This window comes from Anabrus simplex, chromosome 14, assembly GCF_040414725.1.
Source record: "Anabrus simplex isolate iqAnaSimp1 chromosome 14, ASM4041472v1, whole genome shotgun sequence".
Classification (NCBI taxonomy): domain Eukaryota; kingdom Metazoa; phylum Arthropoda; class Insecta; order Orthoptera; family Tettigoniidae; genus Anabrus; species Anabrus simplex.
Genome location: NC_090278.1, coordinates 87,702,005 through 87,719,793, shown reverse-complemented (window position 1 = coordinate 87,719,793; position 17,789 = coordinate 87,702,005). Strand labels below are relative to the sequence as shown.

Genomic DNA, 17,789 nt, shown 5'->3' with positions numbered 1-17,789 from the left:
GTACACACGAAACCAACACTACCATTCAACGGGTCCAGTTGTCAACTCTACGGCGACGTGCTAAACAACAACGACACTCCAACCAGTTCTGACACACAGCTTACCTTCCTCTTTCTTGCACGCATTTCGCAATGGCTACTGCGGAACAACTAGCTACGGTCTTCCAAGCCTTACAGCAGCAACAACAACAGTTTATGCAACAACAACAGGCAGCATTAATTCAGGCTATTCAAGCTATTTCTGTCTCTACACAGCCATCAGCTATTCCTCCGTTCTCTGCTTTTGATCCGGCTAAGGAAGAATGGTCAGTTTATTTAGCCCGCTTGCAACAGCATTTCATCTGCCATTCTGTCACAGATGATCAACGCCGCCGCGCACTATTTCTTAGTTCGGTTGGCAATGCTACGTGTGAATTACTACGTAAATTAAGTCCAGAAGAACACTTATCTGAGGTACCCTTCACGCAGCTCTTAGCCCGTCTCACGGAACACTATGCCAAAGCTCCTCACATAGTGGCTGCTCGCTATAAATTTTTTCAGAGCAGAAAGCAACCCCATCAGACACATACTGAATGGATAACTGAATTGCGTGGTCTAGCTAAACCCTGCCAGTTCATCTGCTCCAAGGACGGTTGTGGTTCATCCTACACTGATTCTCTCATTCGAGACATGATAATTTTACATACTCCTGAAGACAAAATACGTTTTGACGCTGTCAAGCAGAGTAACCCTTCTTTAGAAGACGTCCAGCGTATTGCTACGGTTTATGAGCTTACTACCCAGACTGCCGCAGCCATAGCTTCTCCACACGAAGTTGCACAAGTCTCGCCTCAGGCCCGCAAGTCCTCTGCTACAGTGAACCGTACGGATAAGGCGCTCTCCACCAAGCATTCTCGCCAGGTTCCCTCTCGTAATGCTACACGGAAGCCCAATTCTAAAAGCACCTCGAAACTCCTGCCTTCCTGCCGAGGTTGTTTCAAGCATCATGAACGTCGTGACTGTCGTTTTTTCAAAGCTACTTGTCAACGATGTAATAAACTTGTACACATAATGGCATTCGTCATATCCTAGCACCACCTTTTCACCCTCAATCTAATGGTGAAGCTGAACGCTTCGTACAAACATTTAAAAGAAGTATGAAGAAAGCTGTCTCTTCAGGCTTAACGAAAGACCAAGCCTTGCTCCAACTCTTAAACACCTACAGAACTCTACCAGGCGCTGATAATATCACTCCTGCACAGAAGCTCCATGGACGACCTCACAGAACTTTACTTTCTCTGTTACAGCCTCTTCCGGCCCAGCATAAGACCTCACCAACGAAGTTCTCCCTCAACGACAAGGTCTACACCAGGACATTCAAATCCAACCCACTCTGGATACCTGGAGTCATCTGCAGATCTTTGGGTCATCGTCTCTACGAGATACAGACTACGGAGAAACGTATCTGCCGCCATCAAGATCAGATACGTCTGCGCTACCGCCCCTGTCCAGCTATTGATGCTATTGCTAAACCTGATAAATCTATTGCTGACAGAGCTTTAGATCATTTAATAACAATGGGTTCCTTTCAGGACGAGACAGCGCCACTCCGCCCAGTTCCAGCTCCGGACAATACAACAGAAACATCAGCAGCTCCGCCCCAGCATCGCAGTCGCCGCCAGCGCCGCCGCCGTTTCACGCCGTACCGGCGTATTTAGGAGGGGAGGGTGTTGTATGTCCGGCGCTCCCTTCTCGCTCCGCCAGCCAGCTGCACGCGCGCCTGTGTATCATTCTGCTAGCTTCGACGCGCAGCCCTCAGTGCGCGTGCCTGACCATCGAGTGTACTATAAATAGGAGCTCCCTGCCTGCTCACTCGCCCACTTGCCCCGGTGTCCAGCTCCAGAATACACCCTACGTCGAGCACGGAGGCTACTCCTCTTGAAAATGTGCTTCGACCAGGTGGACTGAATTTCTGGCAGTACGAGGTTTCACCTCTGGTCACCGCTCCCTTACCTGTTTCCGCTGCCTATGTTCCGTAATTCTTTTACAAGCCATTTTCATTCCCTAACTTATGCAAGCTCCCTTAGTTTCGCTAGGTGGAATTTCTTCAATCAATTGAACTTGCTTTTTAGGAATTCAGGCACTTCAACAAACAAGGACTCTCATGAACATTTATGTTAGTGTGCCAGATAGTTCTCGACTATCAAAGTGTCAATTCACAAAGACTATCTTTTCAAGATAGAAGTGTATATAAAGACTGCAAACCTGTACATATTGTATAAAGACAGACTTTTCTCAAGATTCAATATTCCTTTTTGCTTCAAAATACATTTCAGTTATTTGTGTAAATATCATAAAGTGAAGCAAATAAAGTTGTGTTCTGTAAACTTCAACCTTGGTTACAACAGTATACTATGTTACTGAGAATATAACCTCACACCTCAATGCAGCTTTAACTTCAAATGAATGATTGACACATGAACACAAAGCTGATAATATAACAAATAAGAAATCCCTTCAAAAGCAAGACAGCAGAGCACACCATATGCAAGAGAATGGGATCAATATCCAAGTACCACATGAAAATAAAAATAACGGAATTAAATGCTCTGAGACAGGAAATATATAGAACTACATCAATAGAACCATTCAGCTTTCAACCCCTGAGGTGTGCTCAAACAGGAAATACAGGATTTCAGGAGGACTGGCGAAGATATATTTCTAATAAACAAGCACAATGAACAAAGTTTTACAGTGCAAGCACATGGGCACTTGGTTTTCAAACAAGACAAATACTGTAGCATCACGGGAACTACTGCTTAAAATCAATACAAGTTCAAACAAGGTTAATCGATTGGATAAAGTCGGATTCAATGCAACCAGCAATATTATCTCCATAATACTTGATGTGGTACGACTAATTCTTTGTCAGCAGGGCCCACTGATTGAGGTTAGACTTGAAATACTTCACTTCGAGGCAAACTGCCTTCAGTTATTAATATTGCTCATTTCATGCCTACTTGCATGCAATCTACAACTATCTACACGGTGTGAATGACCTCCAGCGCCATTTAAAATCGCCAACGGGAACTACCTGAAAATAGCTACAGATTGGAACCATAAGCCCCATTAAACTTTCACTGGGGTGCAAATGCACAAGAATCCATGTTTTACAAGTATGGCTGGATAAAAATGTACATTAAAGAAAATAGAATATTGAACTTACTGTTCTTCGTCCTCAAATATGCAGTAGAATTGCAAGGGATTAACCCATAAGTCTTCTTTGATCATCTGTAATGCAAGAAACAACAACTGATGAATAGTTAATACAAACGCATTGAAGACTGAGCAGGTGAAGTTAGATTTTACACTGTGGACTGAGCATTTTAGTGTGTTTTCACATTTTTATACAAAAATAACTGATAACCTTACTTACAGTCGCAAACCTATTTCGGATTCAGGAACGTATGCATACCTTGTTTTTCAAAATTGGAGCAAAACCAACAGCTTTTGTAAATGAATTTAAAAAACATTTTTTCTTCTCTCAGTTTTTAAAATTTTCACAATGCACATTAAAAAGATGAAAAGTTACGTATTCACACTACCTTGATATATTTATGAAACACAACATACATACTAATGGTTGAGAAATGAAAAAATTGCATTATTTGTGGAAATTAGTTCTAGTCGTCGGCCGCACGAGATCTGCTTCGGTAGGACCAGTTTAGTATCATAATAGAATTAGGTTCCGATGTTGTGCTGCTACCTGGTATTTTTAAAATCTACTACAAGCACTGCAGAATGAGTTCCAGCACTCTGCTAATGTTTGTAGATAGATAGATAGATAGATATGGTTTATTTTAACTGGCAAAGTTAGGGACACGTGTCCCTGTCTTACACTTAACCAGTGAAATACATAAATAACATAAAAATATATAAAATACTGAATAAATAAAAAAAAGAGACAAACAAATTACTATGGTACTGTGCTATCCTGCTGAAGCGGATATATAAGCACTAGAACTCAATGCCGTACGTCGCTTGTTCTCCACAGGACATTATCATCGATGTATGGCATACGGCGCTCGCCTTCAAAGTGTTAACACGTTCCCTGCGGTAGTGAATTACGATGACTTAATATTACGTCGTATCGGCCCACCGGTGACCCGATACTGCCTTTAGTTATTATCGGTTCGGGTCACCGGTGACCTGACGAATTTGACTTTGTTTACTCCCTAGTATGACACCCTAAATCATGCATGTGCACTTGTTGTGTGCGTTATTGTTGAGGAGACATTCCAGCGTATTTACCTGTGCGACAGTGTTCCGATTCAGCAATTGCGTGAAACAGAAATGGCCCCGGAAATAATTGGGTCACTGGTGGGCCGATCAGAACTAGCAGTATGCCTCGATCCTTTACTTCCTTTGGAACACTATGTTGTCGATTAGTTAACGGAAATTCGTAACTAGGACGTAGTTACTCGCTTCGCAATTCTGGGAAGTTCGCACCGACGGATAAGAGTAACATATTTCGGGGCACATGGTGACCCGAACCGCACGGAACGTGTTAATGAAAAGGAAAACACAAAAGGACAAGGACAACCTCCATATCTTCAAATGAACAGGCTCTCTCCTCACAAATCCCAGTTCTTGCACATCAGTCTCTCGTCAACACCAGATGAGCTTGTTTCTGTTTCTCAGCTTCATCAGCAGGATAAGTGTTAATACTCATCTTCAGAAGACAGCCGGGTAAATAACTCAGAAGAAAAAAAAATTGTCTAATAAACAAATGGAGAGCAGTGACTAAGTGGATGGTGTACACATAAAAGAAAAGAAAATGATGATAATAATAATAATAATAATAATAATAATAATAATAATAATAATAATAATAATAATAATAATAATAATAATAATAATCATATGGTCTCAGCTACCGTGTGCAGACATTTCAATTTGACGCCATCTGGCTGTCTGCTCATCAATTTCATCGTTCTGTTTTACTCTAGGCCCACTAGATGACAGACCGAGTAAACCGAAACTCTCTTGGGCGTCTATGGCTGAGATTTAATGAATTTTGTTGGGTAAACACCAAATGTGTCATCAGAGATCTTTTACATGCCGACAGCGTACGACATGGAGTGTTGAACGGACTTTCTTCCGCCCTTCAAAAATCCGACTACTTCTGCCGGGTTTTAACACCACTATCTTGGGATCCGGAGGCCGACAATCTACCACTGATCCACAGAGGCAGCTAAGGAAATGATTATATCCTCCACTGGTGAAGGCTGCAAACAAAACTTTGGTTGAAGTTGTTGTGGCTGCTTAATCACAACCAGACTAGAATGTTGTTAGTCATTTTGGAGGTACAAGGGGCAGTCAAATGAAAACTGAACACCCACTAAAATGTGACCACGGAATGGTTTTATTCAAAAGTAATTGCCAAAAGGGTTACTACATTTATCCCACTGGGAGATGAGGTGACGAATTCTAGTTTTGTAGAAAGAGGTAAGTCGCTGACGATTCCACAACACACCCACTGTTTCAATTCCCCATCTAAATGAAACCGACATCCACGAATGTCTTTCTTCCTCCATGATTCATCAGTTTTCCTGGATAAGGCCATCAATCCATCCTATCACATCAGGAGTAATGGCTCAATAGGCCTGTCCTGGGCAGTGATGTGCGCCCTTCTCGGAATCTCCTATGCCACTCGTGCACATTCGTCATGGACATGCAGTGTTCGCCATTCACAGCAGACATGTGACGATGAGTTTTGCGTACTCCAGCACTCAGTTTATTAACTTAACCATTGTTGTTTGATTTTGTGAAAATGAAAATCCACAGCCTGTTTCCAGTCATTCAGAGCTGGGTCAGGAATGGAATGAATGAAACCCCATCTAGCGGTGAGGATAGGATTATGCCAGCTGCCGAAGCCTGTCGCACTCCTCTGGGACAATGATTAATGAAATGAAATGATATTGGAGAGTGTTGCTGGAATGAAAGATGACAGGGAAACCGGAGTACCTGGAGAAAAACCTGTCCTGCCTCCGCTTTGTCCAGCACAAAACTCACATGGAGTGACCAGGATTTAAACCACAGTATCCAGCGGTGAGAGGCGGCACGCTGCCACCTGAGCCCCGGAGACTCTTGTTTGATTTTGTAATTTAATAATATGTTCGAGGACAGATGGAAATACTAGCAACATTTAACTGACATGATCTCTGAACTGGAAGATTTTAGTAAAATTTTAAAATATGTTTTTTAATAAACTGATTATATTTTTAGGTAATAGACAAGGATGATGTTTTAAGAAGACTGTAAATAGAATAGTGTAGTTTTAGTGTTCTTTTATGACATTTATGATATATTTTATTTTAATTATGGCACACATTAGATTTCAACTAAGAGATGTTTATAACTTTGGTGCTTGGTGTTTAATAATAAGTAAAGAGCTCCAAGAGATATTTGGTAGTGTGAATAGAACCGCTGGGGAAGAGGACAACAAGGTCCTCGAAACATGTACGGTGTATTGGGTGATGATAAATAATGTATTAAATAACTATAAGTATTGACAAGGCTGATTTTAAATATCAACTGTGTATTTATTGGAGTACTCCAGCTACCTCAGCCACCAAAAAACGAACCACACTTCTCTGCTTGCCTCCATTTCTACAGTTGGACGAACAAGCCGCGCGCCAACAAAGACATAACCCAACAACTGCGTGCACCTGTGAGTTGTCACTGTGCAGTCCTACCACAGCGATGGCAGTAACAACAGTGTTGCCAACTTTTGCGCGGAATTTGTGTTATGGCGGGTGTTCAGTTTTCATTTGACTGCCCCTTATATTTTCAACAGACAAAGAGTACAGAAGGAGCTGCAATATAAATTTTAAGTTTTACATTTTTGATGCACATATCATTTTTAGAGACATTATCAGCATATTTTAAGAGGAAGAGATGCTTTTTATGTAATTTTAAAGATTTTATTTAGATCAATTCTTGTATTATAATTTATAACTTATCTGATAGTATATTGTTAATATGCTATTGTATCAAATTCGCAGATTAGTTGGTGGATTTCTTGGTTATTGAGTCTGAATGTGGTTCTCAAAAACATGTACGACATTTTAATTAATATGGATTAAATCAAGCAGAGAAATTATTTCACCTAATCAATACCTTTTCTTTTGCCTTTGACAAATTTAATTTAAAAGTACGACATGTTCATGTTTCATTTAGACCAAACGTCATCAGCTGACATAGTGTATAAGGTTTTCTGCTATTGGAGCCCATATGGACAGTCCTGGCCATAAATTTTCTACCATCGAGCAAGACCTCTCCACTGTAAGTAAAGTGAACAAAGGGGAACTAATGAACAATCTAGAAAATATTTGCATCCTTTTGGATCCTTCGATAATAAGAATAAAAACCTAAACAACATGATTGAGCAAAAAATCTTATATATGAGACCATATCTTAGGATATTTAAAAGTATTAGAAAGGAATTACGATAAATCCAGGAACAATACCAACAAGTATTAGAGCCGTTGATTTTCAACCAAACTTCTCCTCCACTCAAAAGACGACAGCAAGTAATGACGAGGTGGATACACTTGTTCCTCCCATTTCCACAACTTGCCGAGCTAGCAAGCTAGCCCTGATGAACAAACATCGGTATTACACCAGGGTTAAAAAGCTGAGGCTATGGGTGCAGGGCCACTCCCAAGATAGTAAGAACGTGGGGCAACGCTCCTATATTCGGGCTAAGTTTGACAAATTCTAACACAAGTTAACCAAAGGCCGAAGGTTAAATAGGTATAACACCCACACTCCCATTTTTTTCTCTCTTGGTTGCATGTTGTGTCACAAACCAACTAACCATTCAAAGCACAAACATGGCTTGCACAAACTTATAAATTCTCGGAGTAACGTTAAATTCCACCACAAATATCATTAGCCTCAACACAAAAGATGCAACTAGGAATTTCCAGTTCAAACATGGCGCTATAAGAAGACAGTTCACATTTCTACATTTTCATGTTAAAGAAACACAAAAAGAACAAAGACATTTTCTAATCATCAATTATAATGAATTTAAAAAAATGTTTACTAACATGAGTTTTAACCAAAATAGACATAGCTAACTTCTTAACCTGTCCCCCGCCCCTTGCCCGTTTTCAAAGTTGAACCTAATTTATAAAAATTAATATGTTAGAGATTGTTTTAAGATTCACATGAAAAATATGTCTCTGTAATTTTATGAATTTCTACCTAAACCTAAAAGTGTAGCTGATGATGTTTAGTCGGTCTAAACGAAATGTCTACTACTTGTAAATTAAATTTGCCAAAGGCAAAATAAAAGGTATCAATTACGTGGAATAATTTCTCTCCTTGATTTATTGATTAATTTATTGATACGGACCATGGAGCAGATGGTTTGCAATAATAGTGACAAGTTGGACATATAATATTAATCAGTGATTTTTCAGTTTTGTTATTGGATATAAGTCAGTCATCATCATCATCAGTTTTCCACTCCAGTTGCCCAGGTGTGGTTTACGAGCTCTCTCCACTTCTGTCTGTCCATGTACCACTCTTCTCTCAGGACGACATCCCAGCCGACTCCTCTTGTTCCTATGTCCTCTTTCACTTGGTCCAGCCATCTCTTCCTAGGTCTTCCTACTGGTCGTTTTCCACCCACAACTGTGTGTAGCCATTGTTTTGCTGTCCTTCCATCGTCCAGTCGTTTGACATGGCCAAACCATTTCAAACACACCAGCTTCCTCCCTTATTCTTTCATTCCTTACCCTGTCCCTTTTTGTCTTCTGTACCATAGTTCGTAGGAACTTCATTTCTGCGGTTTGTAGTTTGCTATCCACTTGTTGGGTTGTTGTGCAGGTTTCTAGGCCATATGTTATTATGGGGGTGAAGTATGATTGGAATAGAATCTGCTTTGATCTTGAGGGAACTTGTTTGTTCCAGAGGAGGTTGCGAACTTGATGGTAAAACTGAGCTGATTTTTGAATGCGGTTGTTAATCTCATGCTGTATTCTGTTATCACTTGAAATGATGCACCCAAGATATTTATATTGGTCTACTGTTTCAAGCTGTGTACCTTCCAGCATTATTTTTCCTTTCTTCTTCTGCCTGTTGACAGACATAGTAACAGTTTTTGATTTATTTATTGTTAATCCGTGTGCTTTCAAATGTTCATTCCAGGTGTTCAACCGCTCTTGGACTTCCTTCTCTGTATTTCTCCAAATTACTACATCATCTGCAAATGCAAATGCATTGATGTCCATATTGTTCTTCTGCTTAATTTCTTTCATGACTTCATCCATGACAGTGATAAAAAGTAATGGTGAAAGGGTACTGCCTTGTTGCACTCCTTTAGTGGTTTGGAACCAATCAGAATTACCGTTTCCTATCTGTACGCAACTGCAGCAGTCTTCGTAAAGCATTTTAACTTTCTGGATAAGCCCTTTGGGTACATTCTTCTTTCTTAAGCATTCCCATATAGTCTTCCTTGGAACACTATCAAATGCTTTTTCGAGATCCAAAAACACTAGTGTTATGTCTTTGCCCTTCTCCCATTGCTTTTCTAACAGTATTCTAAGTGCAAATATGAGATTGGTAGTTGATCGGTGTTCTCTGAATCCATATTGTTCTTCCAGTAGTTGTGGTTCTATTACTTTCCTTAGCCTTTTTTCAAGTATTTTTTCAAATATTTTCAAACCATGAGACAATAAAGTGATCCCTCTATAATTGCTACATTTCTTCCAGCTTCCTGTTTTGAAGAGAGGTATTATTATTCCCTTTTTCCAATCATCTGGGACTTTCCCATCCTTCCATATTGCATTAATTACTCTATGAAGCCACTGTATTCCTATTGCACCAGTTGCTTTGATCATATCTGCACTGACTTCATCAAATCCTGTTGATCTTTCTTTGGGCATACTATTAAGGGCCGTCTCTACTTCCTTCCATGTTGGCGGACTCTCTTGGTCAGGCTCATCATTGCAGCTTAAACTGACCTACGTGGTTACATCATTGGAGTCTTTCCCAGTACTTTCAACTACAAAACGAGCCTCGGATATAAGTCAGTATGAACCAAAAAATAAACCATAATGGTTAAAAATAATAAATTCATAAACAGAAATAGCAAATGCGAAACAGAAGAGATGTCTATCTGAAGACAAAATAAGGGACTACATCGAAGATACGTAGGCAAGTCAATAAGTATCTGCAATTTTGCTCTAATTGTCTTTAGGTTGGCTCTGTGGCGTTGTGTGCTCACCAGCTGCTAGATGGTACTGTTGTCTAGTCTGTGGTAGGTTTCAGCGTTATCAGATCAGTACAGCTTGCGCTGTTGCAACGTAAGAATGGCCATGCCACACTCTGTTCGCACCAAGGAAGCGTAATAATAAATACAGTACAAGATGTTAACGTGTTAGTTAACATCTTGTACTGTACTGAATAGGTTGCAGTTAAAATAAATTTCTTACATTTATTATTAAGATTCAATACAGAAAAAAATTATTTTCAAAAACCAAGGAAGCGTTCCGTAATTCGTTTTTTGTGATCTGAGGGTGTACCAGAGGAGTGGAAATTCATAGAATGCTTTCAGCACAATACAGGGTCCTGCTCCATGGCTAAATGGTTAGCGTGCTGGCCTTTGGTCACAGGGGTCCCGGATTCGATTCTCGGCAGAGTCGGGAATTTTAACCTTAATTGGTTAATTTCTCTGGCACAGGGACTGGGTGTGTGTGTCGTCTTCATCATAATTTCATCCTCATCACGACGCGCAGGTGGCCTATGGGCGTCAAACCAAAAGCACTGCACCTAGCGAGCTGAACATGTTCTCGGACACTCGCGGCACTAAAAGCCATACGTCATTTCATTTAGCACAATACGGCAATGTTTTGTCACAGCAAAGTCTTTACAAGTGGACTGAACAATTCGAAAGGGTTCGCACGAGAGTGAAGGATGAGGAAAGATTCGGGTGTCCATTCTGCAGCCGTAACTGATGCCAATATTGAATAAGTGCATGATAGGATCCTGAATAACAGATGAGCGACTGTTCTATGAATTTCCGATCCTGGTACACCATCAGACCGCAAAAAACAGATAATGGAACGCTGTTCTTCCTTGGCGCAAACAGAGAGTGGCACGGCCATTCTTACGTCGCAACAGCGCAAGCTGTATTGATCTGATAATGCTGAAACCTACCACAGACATAGACAACAGTGCTATCTAGTGGCTGATGAGCACAGAACACCATAGAGCCAACCTAAAGACAATTAGAGCAAAATTGCAAATAATTATTGACGTGCCCAGTGATATTATTATTTTTGCCAGCAGTGATGATTCAAATGATTTTTTGATGATGACTCTGTTCGTACTTGTAGTGAAAGTGACGAAGTATTACATCAAAAGCAATGGTGATGATAGGAGATATAGAACATATATTTGCGTGATGAAAGTTTCGGCCTGGAAATACTTCACGATCGAACATAATTCCATTTACATGAAATCCTAGTATAAAGGTTGGATTATTACCGGAGGTGAGTGTGATTGACTGTTTCAAACTATTTCGAATGGATGATGATGCAAGTTTAAGAGAGATCAAAACCAGTTCTTATGACAAAAAGTGTGTTGAAAAACTTGGAAATAAATCTCCTCATACAAGGGCTCAGTTTCAGAAAGACGTGAACTTGAATTTGAGAGATAGTGAGTTCGAATCGCACTGTCGCCAGCCCTGAAGATGGTTTTATATGATTTCTCATTTTCACACCAGGCTATACCTTAATTAAGCCCATGGTTGCTTCCTTCACACTCCTAGCCCTTTTCTATCCCGTCATCACCATAAGATTTATCTGTGTTTGCTTGACGTAAAGCAAAATTTGTTCTGAAAAGAAACCAACTATTGTGGAATTCAGCAGTTTAGAGCATTAGTTTTTTTTTAATGGAAATAATCCAAAAGCCAGAGATAAAAAGGTATTGGTCTCAAGATAGTATTCTCAAAACACCTGTAAAACACTAAAAAGGTATAAAAAGGCCTAATGTAAAAAACTAAATAAATTGTGAAGTAAACTTTTATAACCCATTGAGGATTATACAAATGTGTGGACGTAATTTCCCATTAATAACTGTCATTAACTCCTTGCTTCATACAAATATAAAACTTTGTCTGAGAAAACCTCATCTTTTGGCTTCAGAACTCTATGAGAACCTGCCTTACCTTATTAGTTAAAACTGAAACATACTCACTTCAGCAATGTCATCATTATCAGGATCTGAATGATCTTGAATCCAATGGAAAAATGATATTCTCTCATAACGACGTTTCCTTCCTTTTGTTTTCAATGTTGGTTTGGACAGTTCCTTTCCTTCTTTCCACAGGATAGGTGTGTTAGTCGACACAGTACGAGCTGAAATTGAAGGAACAGGCCTAAGTAACCTGACAATTATGACAGAGAGGAACATGTGGGCTGTACAGTCAAATGTAGAATTTGAAAGGTACGGGGATGGATCAAATATAAATTGGATTTTTTTTAAAAATTGCATCAACCAACAAAATACACATATAGATTGGTAAGTTTTTGATGCCGGCCTGATAGAAAGAAGAAGGACATGTGCAGAACCAGTTGCGGACCAACTCTTCTGCACTTGCATCATCATCGAACTGCTGTCCTCCTAGGTCTTGTTTGAGTGGTCCAAACAAATGGTAGTTGCAGGGCGATAAATCTGGACTGTACAGAGAGTGTTCCAGTAGTGTCCAGTGAATTTCCTCCAGTTTTACTGTGTTAAAGCGGCAGTATGCGGCCTTGCATTGACATGGAGAAGAACGACGTTTCGGATCAGCCGTCGGTATCACTTGTTGCGATACGCAGTTTTTGCCACATCCCAAAAGGCAACAGTAATAGGCTGATTAAGTGTCCTTTGTTCATGAAGAAAATCCTCTGGCAAAATTCCCATGGAGTCCCATAAAACGGTTACATGCACCTTTCTAGCAGACGGGTGTGTTTTGGCCTTGACCGGACTTGCTACATCTCTTCGCCGCCACTCCATGCTTACTTGCTTTGACTCTGCGATGTAATGATGCACCTAAGTTTCATCACAAGTCACAATACAACACAAGAAATCCTCTCCTTCCTCCTTGCAGTGACACAGGAGTCTCTGACAAACTTCCTGGCTTAAAGTATTTTGTTCCTGGTTGAGGAAACGAGGAACCCACCTGGCAAACAATTTTCTGAAATGGAGTTCATCTCGGACGATGGTCTGAACACTTCCGTAACTTATTCCTATGGCTAAACAATTTGCACAATTTTATTTGCCAATCTTCACCAATAATGTCACGAATGGAAACAATGTTGTCTGCAGTAATGCTTGTCCGCAGTCTCCTTTCATGAGGTTCATTTTACATAGCTTCTCTTCCTGCCACACATTTTTAGCCCACTCACACACATGAAAGTGTTTCTTCCCCAAACTGTGTGCAGAGTCATCTCATAAATTTCGGAAGTTTTGGTGCCCTTTTTTGTGAGAGATTTGATAATGATGCGTTACACAACAGACACGTGCACCTCTTGCTCACTCATGGCGTACTGAAGCAACCCAGCTCTCCACTGTCGTTCGCGCACGCAAACCACACCTCCAGACACCCTCACCAACATCCTGGCAAAGTCCTGCCTCAGAATTATTCCTAACAGCAGCGGTACATTCAAATTCCCATTTATATTTGATCTGCCTTCACACTACTCTTTAGCATTAGACCACATCTCAGTCATTCAGTCCCTCTACAAACACTGCAGTGTTACAGTCCCTTGCCAATTAATCAGAGTAAAGTTTCCTTTTTTTTATGACTTTGTGTAGCTGACAGTAGTGTATTACACTTTACTTATTCTTAAATCCTACTCTTTTGTTGAGTTGTTTGTGGACTGAATGGTAATTGCTCAGTGTGACAATAGTGTTGGGTAAAATATTTGCATGTGAAGAATTTTGAGGTTACCTTGGAGATTCAAAAGAGTTTACCTGTTTTCAGTAGCACAAGATTGCAGAATACTTCTAAGACACAAAGGGAGATAGCTACAACATTTTGTGTTAGTGTAAGCACTGTAAATCAAATTATTCAGAAGCACAGGCTGGCTCAATTTCATCCGGAAAAAAACCTGCGACAGGAAAAAGAAAACTACACCAACCGATGACTTCTTTCTCCTCAAAGGAAAGAAATTAAGCCCCAGGCTCACAAACAAACAGGAAATTTCTCCAGTAGACCTGCAGTATTTATTATTAAAATTATTATTCTTGATTTGGGTCACTGTAGTCACGTCCTAGTGTGTGAACCATGGGCAACAGCTGAGTGGCCCAGTAAGCAGTCCGGAGAGTCGGGATACCAGTTGTCATGGAACAGGAGTGTGCTCAGGCACCTGGGACTATACAATCAACTGAGGAGGAGAGATTCCCACTGGGACTAGGTGAAAGTAAGGTAGCATTCACAGAACTTTTATCGAGCAAGCTTTTAAACAAGCCTCAGACTGAACGGAGTCCCACTTCCATTTGACAGACGAGGGACTCCTCGGAAACAATTTGGAGAAATGATGAAGTAAGGATAGCCTGTAAACAAGAAAAGGAAGGCGTATCAGAAATACACTGGTGGAAAATAAAATTCCAACACCAAAAAGACTTTGTTTAGAGGAATACAGTTTAGGCTAAGCAAAGGTCTAGGTAACATTCCGTATTTGTTTGATTAAAGTTTTCAGATATCAGGCATACGTGTGCACAAGAAGACATGTGACATTGTGGTACATTAATAACTGCTGTAGTCGCATCAATTTTTGAATGCAAAGCATACAGTGTGTGGGATGGAGCTTGGGCAATAAAATCAATAACGATTAATGCTGGTGTTGGGTGACGGTGGATTTGTCATCCCATACATGCTCTCTGGGTGGAAGGTCTGGTGATCTCGCAGGCCAAGGCAACTGGTGGACACTCTGTAGAGCACGTTGGATGTCAGCAGCAGTATGAGGATGAGCATTATCCTTTTGGAAAACACTCCGTTGGATGCTGCGACTGAACAGCAGCACAACCTGTTTAATCACCAATTTGACATTCAAATCCTCCGTCAGAGTTCTTGGGATGATTACAAGAGTGCTTCTGCTGTCAAAGGCAATCACTCTCCATGCCATAACTCCTGGTGTAGGTCCAGCGTGTCAATGCCACAGTGAACAGATTGGCTCCAAGGGCTTGCCTGACCTCCTCCTTACCAACCTATGGCCATCACTGGCACCCAGACAGAAATGACTTTCATTTGAGAACACAACAGATCTCCTCTCCCTTCTCTAATGAGACACCATAGATGGCAGTGATTCGGAGTTAGTGGCATGAATGTTACAGGATCTGACTCAGAACTGTACCTCAAATAATCAATTTTTCACAGTTCACTGTGTCACTCTGGTACCAAATTAAACTCTAATGGCTGTTGCAGATGCTGTACAATCCACCTCAGCCATGTGACGAATACGATGGTCTTCCCTCTCTGCAGTGACATGTGCGACCGGATGCTGGTCTTCTTGAGAGAGTACCTTCCCATGAACATTGTTGCCAACACCAATGCACTGTGGATACATCCCTGCTCTTTCTGAGATACGACGGAAAGAACGTCCACCTTCTCATAGCCCTATTACACGGCCTCGTTCAAACTAAGCTGCTGATACTGCCTTTTTCATCTCCTTAAACGCATGTTTGAATCACACCTGCCTCAATACAATAATACTGGACGATGACTAACGCTCATGAAGTGTACAGCACGTATTTAAACGAAACTTGCTTTGCAAAGATCATACTGAAATATAAAACTATTCAGTCTGTTAAACACACAATCTCAATATAAATTATAACACTATAAACATACCTGTAAAAAATACACACTATTATACTAAGAATGGCATGTTTCATTCTACCAAATCACTTAGAACATGCCATGTTTTTTATAGGTATGTTTATAGTGTTATAATTTATATTGAAATTGCTGTATGTTTGACAGACTGGAAAGTCACATTTAGTATTGAATAAGTGGATCCTTATATTCCATTTTATTATTCAGTGAATCTTGATTCAAAATGGACCATATAATGAAATTCTTGACGTTGAAAGACTAGAAAGTTTTATGTTACATTTAACTAAGTCGACACTGGAAAGTACGGCTTCATTCTTAACAAACAAGATCATACTGACACTACTAGCACCACTCTTTGTTGAACAGTGTGCAAATATAAATAAGTGTCATCTTTCAGATGTGCAAACATGCCTCCCGAACTTCATTTATCTAGCGTAACTGCTTCTCGGTGTTGGGATTTCATTTCCAAGCTATCCGACGGTGTGTTGGCGACCCCAGTCTAGAACACCAAGATTAATAGCCAAGAGGATACCTCGTGCCAATGACACAACACCTGGTAATCTGCAGGGCTTCAAGCTGAGCAGTGGTCACTCGGTAGGCCAAGGCATTTGAGGCTGTTGAGCCATGGAGTATGGTTTAATGCAATTTAAGAAGAGAAACTTTTTATTAAAGAATATTGCAATTCAGAAAGAACTTCAACTGCAGTTTCTATGAAGATATTACAGACAAGTCTGCAGCCTTAAAGGACTGAAGGATTAATCTGGTATACAATAAATACGCGAGTTCACTCTTTTTTTAATTCGCTACTACTTCTTCACCTAACTTCACAGCCATGAGCTGCAACTGTATGTCACTTCCCTGTGTTACAAAACATTCATAGCAGCCCTCAGAAATTTGGTATCTCAAAACAATTTCATCAAATAACATAGTAAATAACACACAACTGAAAGAAAAAATACTTACTCATCGGTTTCATTATAAATTCCTTAGTGATGATTTCATTGTCAAAGAAAGGATTTGCTTCAAAATAAAAATGTATTCTGAAAAAAAAAAAAAAAAAAGCAATGCATAAAATAATTAGAAGCAAATTTCAAAACAAAATTCATAGAAATCAGCAAAGCTATTACCACTCTAGACAGAAACGCCATTGATAGGGCATCACATTTAAATCACCTAGTATGCAGGCTATTGCAAGAATAGGATCTAAATGTAGAAATCAATCTAGAATTAGCATTGGAAAGAGTGTGTTTCTGAAGTTACAACATTTTGTGGGCAACCATGATCTTCAATTCATAATTTGTTGGCGAGTCATGAAGTGTTAACAGTGTTGCTTTATGGAGTCGAAGGATGGACACTAACAACCAAAATGTGGTTGTATCACGCGATGTTGAAGATCGCATGGGTAGACCATAACACGGACGAGGAAGTACTCCGTTGTGCCGGGAAACGCAAAACGCAGGAAAGCAGCCTAGTTCTGTCACGTATTCCGAAAAGACGAACACAGCCTGATACAACTGAACACAGAAGGGGAGATATGTGGGCAGAGAAGATTTTTCTTTTTTCAGCTTGCTTTACGTCGCACTAACACAGATCAGTCCTATGGCGACGATGGGATAGGAAAGGGCTAGAAGTGGGAAGGAAGTGACCATGGCCCCAGCATTTGCCTGGGGTGAAAATGGGAAACCATGGAAAACTATCTTCAGGTGTGCCAACAGTAGGATTCATCTTCTAAATGCAAGCTGACTCAAACCGTGCGGCCACATGCTCAGTCTGGGCAACATTACTTTGCTGTCTATGTTGATGAGGTGTACTTGTGCAGCCGAAAAAATATTAGTCAAGCTTTGCTTTTGTTTTTTTTTTTCTTTTTCTTTTTTCCCTTCAGAATTTTAAAAAATGAATTTTTTCTGTAGAAG

General features: G+C 40.3%; 1 protein-coding gene across 1 annotated transcript in view; it reads right to left on the bottom strand.

The window, feature by feature from the left end:
• Nucleotides 1–17,789, bottom strand: part of LOC136885667 (protein SET-like) — a 31,215-nt gene that overhangs the window by 1,957 nt on the left and 11,469 nt on the right. Inside the window, exons 3-5 of the mRNA XM_067158363.2 lie at nucleotides 16,840–16,916; nucleotides 12,252–12,412; nucleotides 3,205–3,269 (exon numbers count right to left, since the gene is read on the bottom strand). Coding sequence (XP_067014464.2) covers nucleotides 3,205–3,269; nucleotides 12,252–12,412; nucleotides 16,840–16,916 — 303 coding nt within the window. The remainder of the gene's footprint in view (nucleotides 1–3,204; nucleotides 3,270–12,251; nucleotides 12,413–16,839; nucleotides 16,917–17,789) is intronic.